The following is a 16,378-nucleotide window of genomic DNA, read 5'->3' as shown; positions in this document are numbered from 1 at the left end:
TATATATATGGTCTATGTAAACATTTTTCTAGTCCAGCGTGAGTTAACCTCTTTATTTCTCTCTAGAATGGTTATATATATGGTCTATGGATACATTTTTTCATTGATGTGATGCAGTTTTTGTTAATTAATTTGATGTGTAGGACTAGGAAGGAGCCATGGAGGGCAGACAAGGAAGCATCAGTTAGGATCAGAAGGGTATCAAGAAATGCCCTCAAACATTGATGAATCCATGTTTGGGAATGGCTGAAAAAACATTCACGTTCTTAGCTCAAGTCTTTTCTCTTTTCTATTCTACTTGTTTGTTCAGTTGAAGCTGTAGAAGTACTAGTCTTTTGATGATGTTGTTTGTTAGTACCAAGCAGGTCTGTGTTTATCATGTTCTATAAACTGGCAAAACCCTTCCTCCTTTGACCTATATAATGATGTTTTCTTATATTCGAGCATTTTAGTTTTCTTCAACTTTTTCATGAAAGTGTATGAGAATTTGAACACAGGATGCAATATGCCATACAATCAAGCTGTGTTTTGTGTTGTGTTTGTATAGTGTAGGATAAATCATTAATGTGATTAATGAATGCTATATATGGTGAATGCATGAACAAGTACAACGGTATAATGGATGAGGCAGAGGGAATATAATCAATAGGTAAAGATATAAGGGTTAATTAAGTAAATGGTCCCTATAAATATTCAGAATTTTGTTTTTAGTCCCCATAAAATAAAATCACACTTTTTAGTCCCTGTGACATTTTCCTTAAGCATTTTAGGGACAAAAAATGTTGACAGAATATTTTGACAGGGACTAAAAATGATGATGGAAAATTTTTATAAGGACTAAAAATGCTGAATGAAACTTTTATAGGGACCAAAAAGTGTGATTTAATAGGGACTACTTACTTAATTAACCCAAGATATAATAACCTTTCCTTTGGAGTATATCTATAAACCATAAAAGGGACTCAAGATTATACTTATTAAACCATGAAAGGGAATTGTATTTGTATATGTGATATGTCTACAATACATTTTGTACAATTGGTCTCTTTTAATGTTTCCTAAAAAGAAACTTCTTCCCAACCTAAACTGGGAAATTATCAAAAACTTGAGTGGATAAGAGAAAATAGAACAAAACAAAAATCAGATAACCCTGTATGCAGGGTGACAAACAATAACTATGGCACACATCTTCAATGTAGGAAACCAAAATTATGGCACACATTCAATGGAGATAACTAGCAAAAGCTGCTAATTCGTGAAATTCTTTCTAACTGGAAGACTCGCTTCACATCTTTTTGTCAGTGGCTTGTTGCGAGAGCAGTAACCAACAGACCAAGAACCAAAAATGGTTGCGCACTAGCCTGGCAACATAAGAAAATTTATTCAAAAAGGATGTCATGTAACATACTAACATTGTCGCACTGATATTCCTTCAAAAAAAGAAACATCGTCGCACTGATATATAAAGCTTAGATTAGACGAAGAAGTTTTAGAGGTTATCATCATATACCTGATATTTAACATCATATTTCACAGGGTCCTTGAGAAAATACTTGAACTGCAAGGCAAAAGATGAAAAGAATGAATGAGATGATGCCACAATACATAAAAGCAGTCTAACATGTCTTTCGCTATGTCACATAATGTAAATTATTTCTTATCATTGTGAGTGTAATTGTGTATTTTACCTGAAAAAAGACTTGTGGAGCTATTAAGGCAAGTAAAGCTAATGCGTAATAAGGTTTACCAGCCCCAAGTAGATATCCTGCAACCACATATAAAATCACCGAAATGATCAAGACAGTTCTAATTCTAACGATTACAAATTTTAGATGAAGTTCCAGTAGCAGCTGTTTGTTATAAGCTTTTGAAAAGATATGAAGATTGATATTTCACCTGTTGCAATCACAACATTTATATATTAATATTAAAAGCATTTATTGATTGAGTAGCTTGCTTTTCCCTCAGCTCTTGCGTCATTAAATGTATAAAAGAAAAGAGAAACATAAACCTTTGCAACTTCTCCTAAAAAGTTGATCTCCATATTAAACAAGTTAATTAATGTTAATACGGTGACTTGGTAAAAAAAAATGTTAATATGGTGAAAAGTTTCCAGCGTTGTTGTTGTAATACCATGCAAAACAGTCAAAGCATAATAGAATAGAGAGTAATTATAATTTATTAGCGTATATTTGAGGGATCAAAATGTACCAGCGACAGATAATTGTGTAATGTCGATAGCGCCAACACATATCCATTTTGCAGTTTCAGAACCAAACGCTACAGGAAGAGACTGATCAAACAAGAAGATTGTCAATAGAAAAGTCAGTAGCAGCTACTTGAATAATGAAAAAGTTTAGATTAGAGTTACTGGATGCAAAGAATAGTAATAAAGACCTGAAGCCCTAGAGCTCTATCCCCTTCAACACTTTTGAAGTCATTTACAATGGCAATTCCCAACTGCAATGTAAAACAGAAAATAAGGAACAATGTTAATGATTGGTAGAAGGTAAGTTTGACATACGGCTGTTTGGATTGACTTATTTGAACTTATCTACAGGCATACGAACTTGCAAGACTGTTTGGGAGAGTTTAACCAAAACAGCTTATGACATGTTCATAAATTGTCTTCAACTTATTTCCATAAGCTAATTAGGATAGCTAATAAAAAAACTTATATCTTATATAAAAAAAAATTGACTTTATTTCATCTTTTGTTATAGAAATAATTTATACAACAACACTTATATGATAAGCTTGTATGCTATAAGAGCTTAACTAAGCTACTTAACTAAATATGGCGATATTGATATATTATCATATCCAACAAAATGTCATGAAGAATATAGTACATACTCCGGCTATGCTGTATAGGAGCGTGAGAACAATAACGTCTGGTGTAAGAGTCCCAAACAAAGCCTGACCAGCCCACCTAATTGAAAATGAAATCAATGAATTAACAAAAAGTAAATGAACATAACAAGGATGATAACAGTTTAAACATATAACATCGACTTATCAAAAGAGAAGGTACCACACCATGGCAAACTAATGTAACTTGCTCCAAGGGCAAAGTTTCCAATCCATCCATTTTGTTTTAACTAGAAAATATGTACAACTTAGTCAAATGACCATCAAAGGCAAAAGATAAAGTAAAAAAAAATGAAGAAATTTTTAAAAGAACTACCTTTAACGGAGGTGCAGAATATATATACGACAGCAGGGATCCACCCAATGCAAGGTAAAAAAGTATAGGGAAATCATGCCCTGCCTGTAAAGGAGAAAATTTGAGCAACCAAGCTTCTGAAAATTTGCATTCAGAAGAGATGGAACCTGTAATTGTTTAGTGAGTACCCACCCATATATCCAATATACCGGCCGTGGTAAGACCTCCTAGTAGCAGCACCCATATTTGATTTATTACCTGCAGGTTTTTTAGGGAAAAGATGACCAAATAAACAAGTAAGAAAAGGAAAAGACATAAAGTCTCAGATTTACAAGATACCTCATTCTCAGATATTGCACCAGAAGGAATTGGTCTATAAGGTTCGTTTATTGCATCAATTTCTCGGTCATACCAATCATTCAGGGTCTAAAAGAAATCAGCAGCACAACAATTCAATGTTTTGTCAGTTTTATACTCCCATTCAATACGAGTCGGTAAAACTTTGTATCAGAAAAAAAAAAATTACCTGTGTATATCCTGTCAGGAATGGGCCAGACATCATCATGCACAAAATTGATTTAGCAACATCCTCAACGTTCCAATGGAAATTTCCTTATCAAAGGGCATAGTTTATTCAGAAAACATTGAGAAGTTGTAACAAATCACATTCACATATGAATCTAAACCATGAAGATGAAGCATTGATTATTAAACTTTGAAATTAATGTTCTTAAACAATTGTCATAGCAAATCACAAGTCTAATGCTGTGTTTGTTGTAGCGGTAGGATCAATAAAAAATGCCGTTTGCACAGAAGCTACCTTTTGTAGCTTTGTTATTTTCACGGCAAAACAGCCTCGGGACGCGGTATTTCTACTTTGGTTGCATATCCAAACATACAATAAACTTTTTATGACCATGCAAGTCACATTTTAACGTTATGCAAAAGTTTAGTACCTGAAGCAGCAGCACCACAAACTACCCCCCACACTAATGGAGGCCAAGTTACAGGCTTTGTAAGTTGCAGACGAATCTTCCATATATTCTGCACAATACATTACAAAATGAAGTATCAAATACAGATACTTTTCAAAAGCTTAAATTTTATCATTTAATAACTTTACTATGCAATAAAGCAATGAACTTGCAGTTGTCACTTAAAACCAAAGTTATAGTTCCTGAGTTAATTTGTTCTAAAATACCAAATTAAATTCGCAATATTATATATGAAAATAAGAACAAATTAATAGGCGTTGATGGATTGCAGGAGTAAGAACAAATTAATAGGCGTTCATGGATTGCAGGAGACATGAATAATTCATATTAGTATATACCATACAGTGTAGCAGGCAGATTAGTATTACTATGCTCTCTTTGGTTTGTGCTTCTTCAACATCAAGAAAGAACACAGTTGCCAAAGATCATCACTTAAACGTAATCTATCAGGGAATTTTAACTGGTTTATCTCATGATGTAGTTTCTAGAAATCACATCATCAAGGACATGTAGGATTAAAATTTGCTAATGTTTTTCCAGACCCGAGTTTCACAAACTGATAAGCCCAAGGGGGAGAGGGGGGGGGGGGGTGTAAAAGGTTTTTTATTGCTATTATCCTTTTAGTTTTACCATTTCTGCAATGAGTATACCACCCATTGTCTACTTTGTTGTTCATACATTTATGCTCATTGTAACAGGAGGTTATTCCGTGTGTTTCATATTGATTTTGTGTTAATATTCATCACCAGTTCTATCTCTATACATTGCGTCCTATCACATACTGTGATCAGCTTAGCATTGTTTGGACCCTTGGTTCTTGACCACAAGAGTTTACTAATACAAGACTTTGTGAGTATACCAGGTCAAACCAAAGAGCATAACAAGTTCAAAATTGATGGAAAAAAAAGAGAGATTACAATGTTCAAAATTACCGAAGTATGGAGGATTGTGGGACTAGCTCGGTTACCGTCATTGGAGTTGGATTCAGCAATAGAGCTAGGCAGGTTTCAGTTTGTTGAACTAGGTATACAATCCACATCCATCCTAAGCATCAAAGCCTACCCTAGATTTTTTATTGGACGCTATATTTTCCACACTCTAGAAGTCCAATCCTGGGCATGAGAGGGTGTGTTGAGCTAACACTACACCAAAAGATAGTTATTATACCAAATTGAGTATGGGTTTTAGACCTACATTAACATAATCTTATGCCAGGGATTGGGCATCAATAGCGAGAAACCCTTTTATGTTCATATCTGGTCGACCCACTGTCCATCAGTGCAAACTATTTTGCAAATACTGTGTTTCTTTTCTGGATTTTCCCTCGCAATCGAGTCAACCCATCAGAGTAAGGTTCATTTACCTTGTTGACTTGTTGTTGGGTTCCTTGCAAAGTTGCAATGATGAGTCTATTCATGTTTTCTAATTTTGACTTCGTTTATGCTGGGAGTTATAGGATTGAGACTCACTAAAATATACCCCTTGCTTTGTGGATGGATTTAAATTGGCATATTAGATGCTTCTATATAGTCAAGTGCTATAACATAGGGCTATAACACAGATTAATGTTTGTGTACTACTAAGCCTTATCACATCCAATTGTTGCCTTTTGAGTTTTATAAAAACATTGAACCATTGTCATTTTGTGACGTAGGACTCGTTCAATCCTTTGTGAAATCAAGTTTACTCGATTTTGAGACGTAAGACTCATAAACTGTAGATATTATGAGTTAACTTGAGAATTTGCACCATGCATGGTGTATGAAAGTGGCTCGGCATTTCTGCTTCTCAAAAGAAGTACAGATTAGTCCTACTAAGACCACTCACCACAGGTATTTTGGGGGTGTAAACCTGCAAAACTTGGTTTCAAACTAAAAGGTTCGCCTTTGACACTGGGTGAAATCAGAGGCTTGTGGGGAAGTTGATGCAGCAACTCAAACCTGCCTGAATTCTGAATATCAATTTTCAGGTCGGCGTTGTGACTCAGTTCATAATCAAATCAAATGAGGGGCGCTTGGAGGCAGGGTACAAAATCTTGAGGCATCAGAGGGTAACCTTTGGATAGGTTTATTGTTCAGAAAGGGAAATTATAAAGGATCGGAGGTGTACTCAGGTGCAGATTCGGCTGATTCAGTGGTAGATAGAAAATCTAAATAGGACTCCTTCACTTTTGTGCGAGGAAACTTGTAGAATCAAAATACAAACCATGATTTGCAAGGGTGGTGCAGTGGCAGGTTTATGTCCTACCACATTTGGACTTCAATATTGAATTGTCAATGACAATCTTCTACGATAACATGGGAACAATTGGGAGAGTTAAGAATCCTATTCATCATAGTAGGACAATCAAAAAGCAAATTGTGGTTTCTAGGATTAGTGTAGAGGAAAAATTAAGGCTCCTCAAGGAATTAAACTTCAGTGTTGACTTGCACTTGCTGAAGATCCTATCGAATAGTATTATACAAAAGATGAGCAACAAGCTAGAAATGATCAGCATCGATTTAGTTTCCATGTTTAGTTTGATTATGCCTCTAAGTTAGCAAACTAGACGAGTATTGACCTTGTGATACGTGATTGGTCAAAATTATGTGTGCTGTTATGAGTTTCACATTGGAAGTGATATAGCCTGAACAAGTGTTTACAAGTGGGGGCAGTCCTCGCCTCACAAGCCAATTTTGTGGGGTTGTGTTAGACCCAATTACAAATTCCAAGATGGTATCAGATATGTCATATAGAAATTAAATTCAGCTTACTTTAATAAGCTTTCTAGAATAACTTATGAAAACAACTTATAGCTTATATGAAAATAGTTTAAAATAATCATCTTTTGGTATAGAAATAACTTATACATAAACACTTATCCTAAAAGTGCTTAATTAAGTTGTTTATCCAAACAGGGTCAAAGTCTAATTGTGATCATTTCAAACATCCATCCGCAACGAAAATTGAAGTCAAACTTTCAAATCCAAATCAGAGAATGGAAACAAAAAGCAATAAAGCTGAAGTTCACTCACTGATTCTTGGGCAGCTCCTTTAATACCAAGAAGCTGATTGAAGCTTGATCCATTTTTCGCAGGCGCCTTATCCGGTGCCTCAGATTTAACTGCTAAAACAACCAAAAAACAAAACTTCTAACTGTAAAACACAAAACATAATGAAAAATGAACAGTATAAAACCACAAAACCCAACAAAAAAAAACCTTCATTTGCATCAGTTTCAGCTGCTCTAATAGTTAATCTTCTCTCTGCAATGCCAACATAAACACCAACAATTTCATTTTCAAACAAATATAGAAAAAAACAACATTAAAAAACATAAAAACATCAACTTTAACTATGCTGCTAGCTAAGAAACTACAAAGATGCATGAATGGTTAAAACCACATTTGACATGATAATTGAAAAGTACTTTCAAAAGGGTATTTTATACACACAAAAGCTCACTCTATAAGTAACAAAAAAGTGCTTTTTTTAAAGTCAACTTACTATTAAAGGAAACAGAACAAGGTGACAAATTTGGTCGTGTTTGAAGTGAAGAGGTTCTTGTAATTGAGGGTGACAATATTGTTGGTGAAACTGAAAGCATGTTAATAAGTGAAGCCATTGAAGACAACTGAAGAGGTTTGAGATGCCACACACTGAACTGAAGACACGAGTTTGTGTTATCGATGTTTTTGGTTGTTGTGATAAAGTTTTTAATGTAAAAATAAATGTTTTTCTTATATGGGTCGAACCGGGTTATGTTTGACCCGGTTCTTGCCCGATATTTTGTTTGTCTAGTTGGGTTAAACATAAATTGAACTTTGGTTTACATTATTTTAAAAACAATTAATATGTAACAAAAAAAACAATTAAACTAGTTGAGCAAGAGTATATAGTATAAATCTAATTTGTGTTTTATTAAAAAAAAGTGTGTGTGCGCTTTTAGTAAGTAAAACTTAATATGAGATTTTTTTGGCACAAAACCTTAATTTGAGCTTATTAAAAAAAACAAAACTTAATATGAGTTTAAAAAAAACTTAATTTTTTTTGAAAAATAGCTTAGTGCATTTCATTTATAAAAATAGTAGAGATACAAGATACAATCTTAATATGACTACAAAAACTAACATGACATGCAATCGTTTTTGCTAAACTATGAGCAACCGCGTTGGTTTATCTCATAATGAACCTAACACACACCAAAGGTTAACATCTACGATCATTAATTACCATACTAAAATTAGAAACGTCACTTTAACTACTATAAAGACTATCCACCACAGTTAAAAAAAAGATTTAATATGAACTTTATTCGGTAACTTTTTATTTATTTATTTATTTGTTGATAAACAAATAAAAAAGATTCCTTTACACCGCTATATTTTTATTGTGTTGTCTTGGTTTATACGGTTACCCAAAAATGCTACTGTCAAATTGTAAAAAATCACATGATTTTTTTTATCTTTAAAAAAATCACTTATAGAAAACAAATTAATTTCCCTAAAAAATTAAAAAGAAAACAAATTGACATGTGAATTTAAATCAGAAGTGCTAATAGCCCACTTTATTATAGGATGAAATCATTGAAGGATCTACACTTTATATGAATCTTATTTTAACGGTGTAAAATCTATATTGATTTAATTCAATAAAAAAGTAAGAATTAAAAAGAGTGTTACTAACAATTCCTTCAAAAAAAAAAAAGAGTGTTACTAACAATAAAAATTATATTTGTGGTTATACATTGTTTTCTTTTAAAAAATTAAACAAGTTCTAAAATATTTTCAACGAATGAAGTGTGATTCAATTTTTATAGGATATATGATAGGATATTCTTTCAACTTTTTTAAAATCTTTAAGATATAGTAAAACTCATATAGTATATGACTAATTCTACGATTCAGCTCTTAAAAAAACTAAACAATTCTCTGTTTTTATTATAAAACTTTAGATATTCAATTAAAAAAAACAAAGAATAAATTAAAATAAGAGCATTGCTGCATAGTGTGACATGTACTCCAACAAAATTTGACGAAGTAAGAAACCACTTACCATACATTATTAAGGTGCTAACAAGTGACTATTGAACATATTAAATAGTAAGCCTTTAAAAATATTTGAGTATTAACTGAATTAATATTAAGGACCACTAGTTAGTCTTAAGCTAGTTAGCTTAAGTCTTTATAAGTAACTGGATTTATATTTGAGTGTCCTAGCTAGCTTACGAATGACCTGAATTTATATTAAGAACGTTACTATCGTCAGTTTTAAGATCTTGTTACAAAATTTTACCAAAAAAAAAAAATCATTAATTTAAGATCAGATTCACTGCTTTGTCTTGAACCACTAGCTAGTCTGGCATTATGTACTTTTGCTTAGTGCATGAAGCATTATATTTAATTTATTGTGAATCAAAAGAATATATATGATAAATTATTAACCACACCAAGAAAGAAATCACTAAAAAATAGGAAGCATTGTTTGGTGACAAATATTTGGACATATCATTTAGATACATAAAATAGAAATACATTTTCATAAGTTATTTGAAAAATATGTATAATTTCATTATTTTCTTTTTCTATCTTTTCTCATTTGTGTATGTTTGTGCAAAAAATGTGTCTAAAGGCTTGTGACTAAACAAATATTTTCCTTCTCTCAAATTGTTTTTTCCCTTAAAATAGCTGGCTAAAGAGGAAAAGGCATGACCAGAAGAATTGTGTGAAATAAGTAAATTTATCCAATTGAGGCATGATTGATTGATAAACAATGATTCCCTCCGGACAGAAAGAGAGTTGTGGTTAGTGAATTAGTTGAGTTTTGCTGAATTAGTTGAGGCATGATTGAAATAAGTGAATTTAAAGAATGAATTATATTGAGTTGTGGTTGTTGACCAACAAATTATGCATGGGAGAAAGATTCACAAACGAAAACTAACCTTGATCCAGAAAGAAAGAAGGCCCCCCTCCAGAGACCTAAAAACCTCCATATCAAGAGAAGGAATTGTCCACTGAACACTTTATTTTTTAAGAAAAATGCTAATGAGTAGACAATATAAATTCAGTACTTAAACTAACTAGGATTAATGTCCGTCATTCGTGTCTAGAAGTTTTAGTTCAACTGACAAATGTCAAAATTGCAAAGCCGGACGTCGTAACCCAAATTTGAACCCAAGACCTCATAGTCGTGTGAGTTTATTTTCAGTGGATTTACCACCACATCTTAGAAAAAATAATAATCCGTCATTCGTAAAAGAACAAGGATTAATGTCCCTCATTCTAAAAACTCTAAAATTCAATTTTTTTTCTTTCTAGGATACAATTAGGCATATCTATTTGATTGTTGTTAATGTTTGCCTAATTGTTGTTAATCTCAGGATTTGCTTATGACCTTATCGGAATACAACCTCATGTTGAAGCATTAGAAAGACTTTTGAATTTAAAGTCAGTGGAGGATGGTTTTTGAATTTTAGGAATACGGGGGATGGGTGGCATAGGGAAGACAACTCTTGCAACTGTCTTGTATGACAGGATCTCACATCATTATCAATTTGGTGCTTGTTGTTTTTTCGAAAATGTTAGCAAAATTTATAGAGATGGTGGTGCCATTGCTGTGCAGAGACAAATTCTTCATCAAACTCTGAAAGAACCAAATCTGGATGCATACAGTCCTTCTGAAATATCTGGAATTATAATAAATAGAATAATCATAACCACTAGAGACATGCATATTCTTGAACTGTATGGTGCGGATAAAATTTATGAGGCTGAATTGATGAATGATAACGATGCTCATGATCTTTTTCTTAGAAAAGCCTTCAAAAGTGATAATTCAAGAAGTACAATTTTGCAGAGCTAATTCCTGAGGTACTAAAATACACTCATGGTCTTCCACTTGCAATTAGAATAATGTGTTCTTTCCTTTGTAACCGAAATATCAGGATGCAATTCAAACTTGCTTTTATATTTTGGAACTGAAAAAGAGTTTTTGAGAAGTTTTCAGGCCCTTACTCTTTTTATTCCCTTTTATGATATTCTGATTCTAAAATTTTCAGGATGCAATAGAAACTAAAGCCATAGTTCTTGATCAAAAGGAGGATGGTTTCAGATTCAATAAGTTGCGGGTTGAAGATTTATCAAAAATGTAGCACCTGAAACTACTCATATTAAATCACAAGAATTTTTCAGGAAATCCCATATCTTTTTCAAATTTCCTATACAATTTTTCGTGGAATGGTTACCCTTTCACCTCTTTACCATCAAATTTTCAGCCACACGACCTTGTTGAATTGAATATGTCTGACAGCAACATCGAACAATTATGGGAAGGCACCGAGGCATGTTAAGTATTCTTTTCATTTTCTTCCATCCAGTAAATCGTTAATAGATTTTAGATATAAAAACAAGATTATATATATTCTAATGGTTGTGCAATATTTAAACATCATAAAATTATTATATTAAAATATAGCTGTAGTATGTCCATATATGTTTGAAAGTTTTAAGAATAATTGATGTGCATTAGAGGGCAACTTTTTTATTTTTTTTATTTTATTTTAAATTTGCAATAAATTATGCTATCTTTTCCTTTAAGAAAAAGTACCACCGATTATATATATATATATAGGTATCAAAGCTTGTATGCTTACATTGCCTAATGGCATGGGCGAATCCACCAGAAAGAGTAAATTGATTGTTCACGTTATTGTAACATAATTAATGGATATAGATGCGGATTTAATGGTATTCACACCGCGGATATTTATATCCGCTATTAAATCGAGTAAATTATGTAAATATAACCTCAATACCATTCAACTTCCTAAGAAAAAACTCTAGTGGTGAAAGTGGTTGGGATTGTTGAAGCAAGATCTTTGTTTTTGTTGAATATGATGAACTTTACTTATGTTTTTGTTAAATCAAAGAGCTTTAATGTAAGAGACTTTATTTATGTTTTTGTTGAGTCAATGATCTTTGTTGTTAATGTAATGTATGAATATTATATTTTGCTAAAAAGAAAATAAAATGCATCTGAAGAACCTTTGTTTCTAAATTTTAGCTAAAAAGAATATTATGTTTTTTATTTTATTTTTATAAATGTTATCCATGGATATCTGTATAAACCCGCGGATACCTCAAAATTCGTGGATTACTAGCTAAACGGATATCTGCGCGTATATGAATAGGGTATAAATTTCATATTTATCTAACGGAGCGAACATGGATATCACACTTTCAACATTCATGGATATCCATTTACATCCCTAATATAATCCCATCCACTTGGTGTCTTATGCTCTCATTGAGTTTATGTGACTCATACCTTCTTTAATTTTTCTTCTTCTTCAGATTAACAAGTTTCTGAGTAGGTCTCTAATGGTAATTTTAGATCCCCCAAAGTATTTGCTTATCTTGGTAGGCTTCTATCATTAGTGGTTGGTAGCCATTATTTTGTAACTTTAGTATGATGCAACTATTTTGGTTAGGATTTGTTTGATATTTTGGGCTCTATGTATTTTTTTATTTTTTATTTAGCAATTTTTGGGCTCTATGTAGTATAATGTGAAGTGCTACTTATGTAGTCACTATCCTTGTGATTGCATGAAAACATTACATGAAAACACTTGGGAGGGCCGAAATCTGAACACATTGTCATATTGAAACAGTTCAAGTTCCCAACTGGTAGCACCAAATTATTTTTGTCCTTGTAGAACTGTTCACAAACTTGAGTCCTTATAGGATACATAAGTACAGGAAGTGCATCCCCTGAAAGAAAAAAAGGATTTTCAATTCATAAGTACAGGGAGAGGCCAAATTGAAACAGTTAATTATACAAGAAACATGTCCCAACATATTAATCGGACATGGTTAACTAAAGTTAGATGCATAATACCAATAATGGATCAGTGATACATCGTTAATTAACCATGTTGTTAGTCAGTAATTAACGATGGTATTGGTAAATAATTTTCATATAATATTGTCATATCATGTTTAAGAAGATAATTACCTCAGGGCTAGGAGAATTATATTGTGTTTTTTTTCTTCATTATGGATGGACTTTAAGTAAAAAGGCCAAGATTAAAGAGATTAGTTACTTTCCCCTTGGCTTGTTTCATCTCGACTTCATCTTCATCAGAAACATACCAATTGTAAGGAAGTTGGATTTTAGGCTCAATGCTACTGCTTCTCTCTTCTGTTTCACAATCTCTAAAGGAAGAAATACCATATCTCCTGTTATTGATTGCTCTAAGAATTTCTTGGCTACGGCATGCAACCCCCATTCCTTGATAATCAAACCTTGCCGGGCTTTAAATGTGATATGTGATAAGTGCCAGAAAGTAGTATTTCAAATGATTATTTACGACACGTTTGTTATTTGTTTCACAAGTTATTCAGGAAAAGCCGAGAGAAAAGTGATTATTGACCTATTACGCCTTATTCATCTTACTCTACCCATTTGTACAGGAATTGAGTGCCAAAACATCAAGCAAGGACCAAAAAGAACAAAAGTGGGCAAAAGCTACTTTGCCTGGCGAGCAGAAATCCTGCCAGACGAAATATTTCGCCAGGCGAGACAAAGGCGGGTCAAATGGCGAGCAGTTCCAGAGAGTTGGAAAAACATGACAAGAACACTTTGCCATGGCAAGCAGAAATTCCGGCAGGCAAAAAAAGACGGTTTCATCTGATTAGAGTGACGTGATAGAAACCGACTGGCAAAGACAGCTCATTTCGCCAGGCGAAAAGTCACTTTTCAGCATATGTATAAAAGCTCATTTTCCTCATTTCAGAGAAAAAAATTATTATGACATCTTAGGGAGAGAAACAGGGGAAAACACAGAGATGTGTCCGATGTCTGTATCCGTATCTGTGCTTCATAGATGTGGAACCATCAATCGTTGCTGACTTTAATTTCATCTAATAAACTTTTTTCTTGATACACCGGTCGCAATAATAATTTCATCAAATGGTTAATGATCATCCTGTGTTCACAATAATGAGAAGTAAACTTTGAGAGAATCCGAGTACGAAACTTCAGTTCAATAGTGCTAGTCATCTTCATATAGATAACAAATTGAAGCTGTCAACATGATTTTGGCAAACCTACTTTGAAGTTTTTTCGGTAAAAACTTAAAACAATTGGATCATATTTTTGCACAAGTTGAATTTGCATACAATAACTCAACTAATCAAGCTACTGGAACTCAACCACACTGTTTGTTAAACTTGACTCTATCATCAGATAAACATTAGTATGGTGCAGATGCAGAAAAAGAGATAAAGAAACTGCATGAACATGTTCGAAAACTGATAATTAATTGGAAAATCAATAATGGTCATAATAGTCATTTTACAAATAAAAAATCAATTTATCATGACGTAAATATAGGAAAACGGTTTATTCTCATTTCTTCCAGTGTGCTTGTGATGGATTCCACTTACAAAATCAACCGATGCAATCTTTCGTTACTTGAGTTTGTAGGTGTCAGTACTTTAGTTGACGTACTCTATTGCATTTTCTTCTATTTAGTCTAAGAATGAAGAAAATTTTACTTAGGCTCTACATGTGTCTTGATTTGTTGAAATCTCTAGATATTTCTCTCGATCATTGTCACTAACCATGACAATGTTTTGATGAATGTTGTTCGGAAAGTTTTCCATAACTTTATTGCTCTGTTATGTCGGCATCACATCCAAAAAAAAAATATATAAGAGTATAATGCAAGACAAATTGCAAAGTTTAGGATCTTCAATTTAAAGATGGGAAAAAGATCAAATCTAAAGTTATACCACCTCTGAATAAAATCACTATTATATATAGAATTTTTTCTATTCAAATTTATATTTGTTATGAAACTGTTAAAATAAGAATAAGAAGAACAAGATTAAAGAGAAGCAGAGAGAATAGAGATAGAAGAAAGAGGAATATATTATTCTCTTGTGATGTATCATTAGGTTACATATGAGCTCTATTTATAGAGAAATACAATGACTTGGGGAGCAAGCACCAATGACTTAGGGAGCAAGCACAATATGGTCCAATAAGCTAATAGTATGACCCAATAACCTAATTGCTATATGGACATCCACTTATAATATTCATAACACTCCCCCTTGGATGTCCATCGAGGATATGCCTCATTAAAACCTTACTAGAGAAAAACCCAATGGAAAAAATTCTAGTGAAGGAAAAAGAGTACAGCATCCTTTTGTGTTATAATCTGCCTCGTTAAAAACCTTACCAGGAAAACCCAATGGGATAAAACCATGGTTAAGGGAAAAAGAGTGCAGAACACATTTTTGTCTCCCCCTCATAAAGACAATTATATATGAGACGAAGAAGTTTAAACAATCTTTTATGCTAGTTACTCAAAAACTTTACTTGATGGTGACTCTGTAGAAAGATATGATATATCTCCATACTCTTCTCCAAATTAGCAACTCTTGTGATATCTTCATATTGAGTTGTTGAAAGAACTTCCTTTTAAAATTAGAAAACCACAAGTTTCTTGTATGTGTGAAATCATAATCCTTAATAAAGAGCATTCTCCACTTCCTTGACGTACTGCTAACATTTTCAAATGATCGGATGATATTGTTGTTTCTCTAAGATACAAATTGTATGTTTGACTTTGCTGCAATATCTGTATTTACTAATATTGACAAAAAAAAAAAACGATAATAAGCAAAATGCATTCGTGGCCTCACCTGACCAATTCAAATTGTTCATGATTTTCTTGAGGACATGATCTTTACTCACATCAAGTGACATCACAATCATTCTAGTACATAATCAATTAGATTTGTCCATAAAAACATTTATATAACAAAATTTAGAATCTCTTCAGGAGTTCTAATATATATACAATTATAACAAATTCATTTCAAATCCTTAAAATGGACAAATGATGTCATCTTTCCAATAGGTTTGATAGTATGTTTCACTCAAATGAAATCCTTCAAGAAGTTTCATATAATACAAATAAATTGTAGCACATTTTCATATAATTTGAGCCTTTCATGTGCTACTGAACTTAATCAAGTATGAAAAAGTTCTTGGATTCACTTCTGGTGAATATGTCTTTTAAAATAAATGGTAGACATTTATCAATTCACTTCAGGTGAACATATCAAACGCTGTATATATGTAATTTACCATACTAATTCCTTTTTCGCGAAAAATCATATATAGTCATTTAACTTCACACCTTCAAGTGTGCGGACTACAAGTCCAA

At 32.7% G+C, this 16,378-nt stretch overlaps 2 protein-coding genes across 3 annotated transcripts; one reads left to right on the top strand and one right to left on the bottom strand.

Moving 5' to 3' along the window:
• Positions 1-968: 968 nt before the first annotated feature.
• LOC25498789 (chlorophyll synthase, chloroplastic) lies at positions 969-7,840 on the bottom strand. 2 transcript variants are annotated; one of them, XM_013593732.3, is made up of 15 exons: positions 7,648-7,840; positions 7,362-7,406; positions 7,176-7,267; positions 4,123-4,210; positions 3,693-3,778; positions 3,506-3,592; positions 3,359-3,424; positions 3,188-3,271; positions 3,040-3,101; positions 2,857-2,932; positions 2,398-2,460; positions 2,212-2,293; positions 1,689-1,765; positions 1,511-1,558; positions 969-1,361 (listed from the first exon to the last, which is right to left on the bottom strand). In XM_013593732.3, the coding sequence occupies exons 1-15, from the start codon at positions 7,763-7,765 to the stop codon at positions 1,299-1,301; spliced, it is 1,137 nt and encodes a 378-aa protein (XP_013449186.1). In that variant the 5' UTR covers positions 7,766-7,840; the 3' UTR covers positions 969-1,298. The 2 variants fall into 2 exon arrangements, with proteins under 2 accessions (XP_013449186.1, XP_013449185.1); XM_013593731.3 differs by having other exon boundaries at positions 7,176-7,264.
• A 2,786-nt stretch (positions 7,841-10,626) lies between these two features.
• On the top strand, positions 10,627-11,001 carry LOC25498788 (disease resistance protein L6). The gene has a single exon (XM_024770965.1). It carries the CDS (start codon positions 10,627-10,629, stop codon positions 10,999-11,001), a length of 375 nt encoding a protein of 124 aa, XP_024626733.1.
• The last annotated feature ends 5,377 nt before the right edge of the window (positions 11,002-16,378 follow it).

Source organism: Medicago truncatula, chromosome 7 (assembly GCF_003473485.1).
Source record: "Medicago truncatula cultivar Jemalong A17 chromosome 7, MtrunA17r5.0-ANR, whole genome shotgun sequence".
NCBI lineage: Eukaryota > Viridiplantae > Streptophyta > Magnoliopsida > Fabales > Fabaceae > Medicago > Medicago truncatula.
Note: the sequence above shows the minus strand (reverse complement) of the source record. Positions and strands in the feature narration are given on the sequence as shown.

Coding starts and splice junctions, on each gene's coding strand:
- LOC25498789 (XM_013593732.3), bottom strand. CDS start 7,765: ATGGCTTCACTTATTAACATGCTTTCAGTTTCACCAACAATATTGTCA. Junction 2,461..2,856: donor TCCTATACAGCATAGCCGGA/GTATGTACTATA, acceptor TTTACATTGCAG/TTGGGAATTGCCATTGTAAA. Junction 1,766..2,211: donor TACACAATTATCTGTCGCTG/GTACATTTTGAT, acceptor ATGTGGTTGCAG/GATATCTACTTGGGGCTGGT.
- LOC25498788 (XM_024770965.1), top strand. CDS start 10,627: ATGGGTGGCATAGGGAAGACAACTCTTGCAACTGTCTTGTATGACAGG.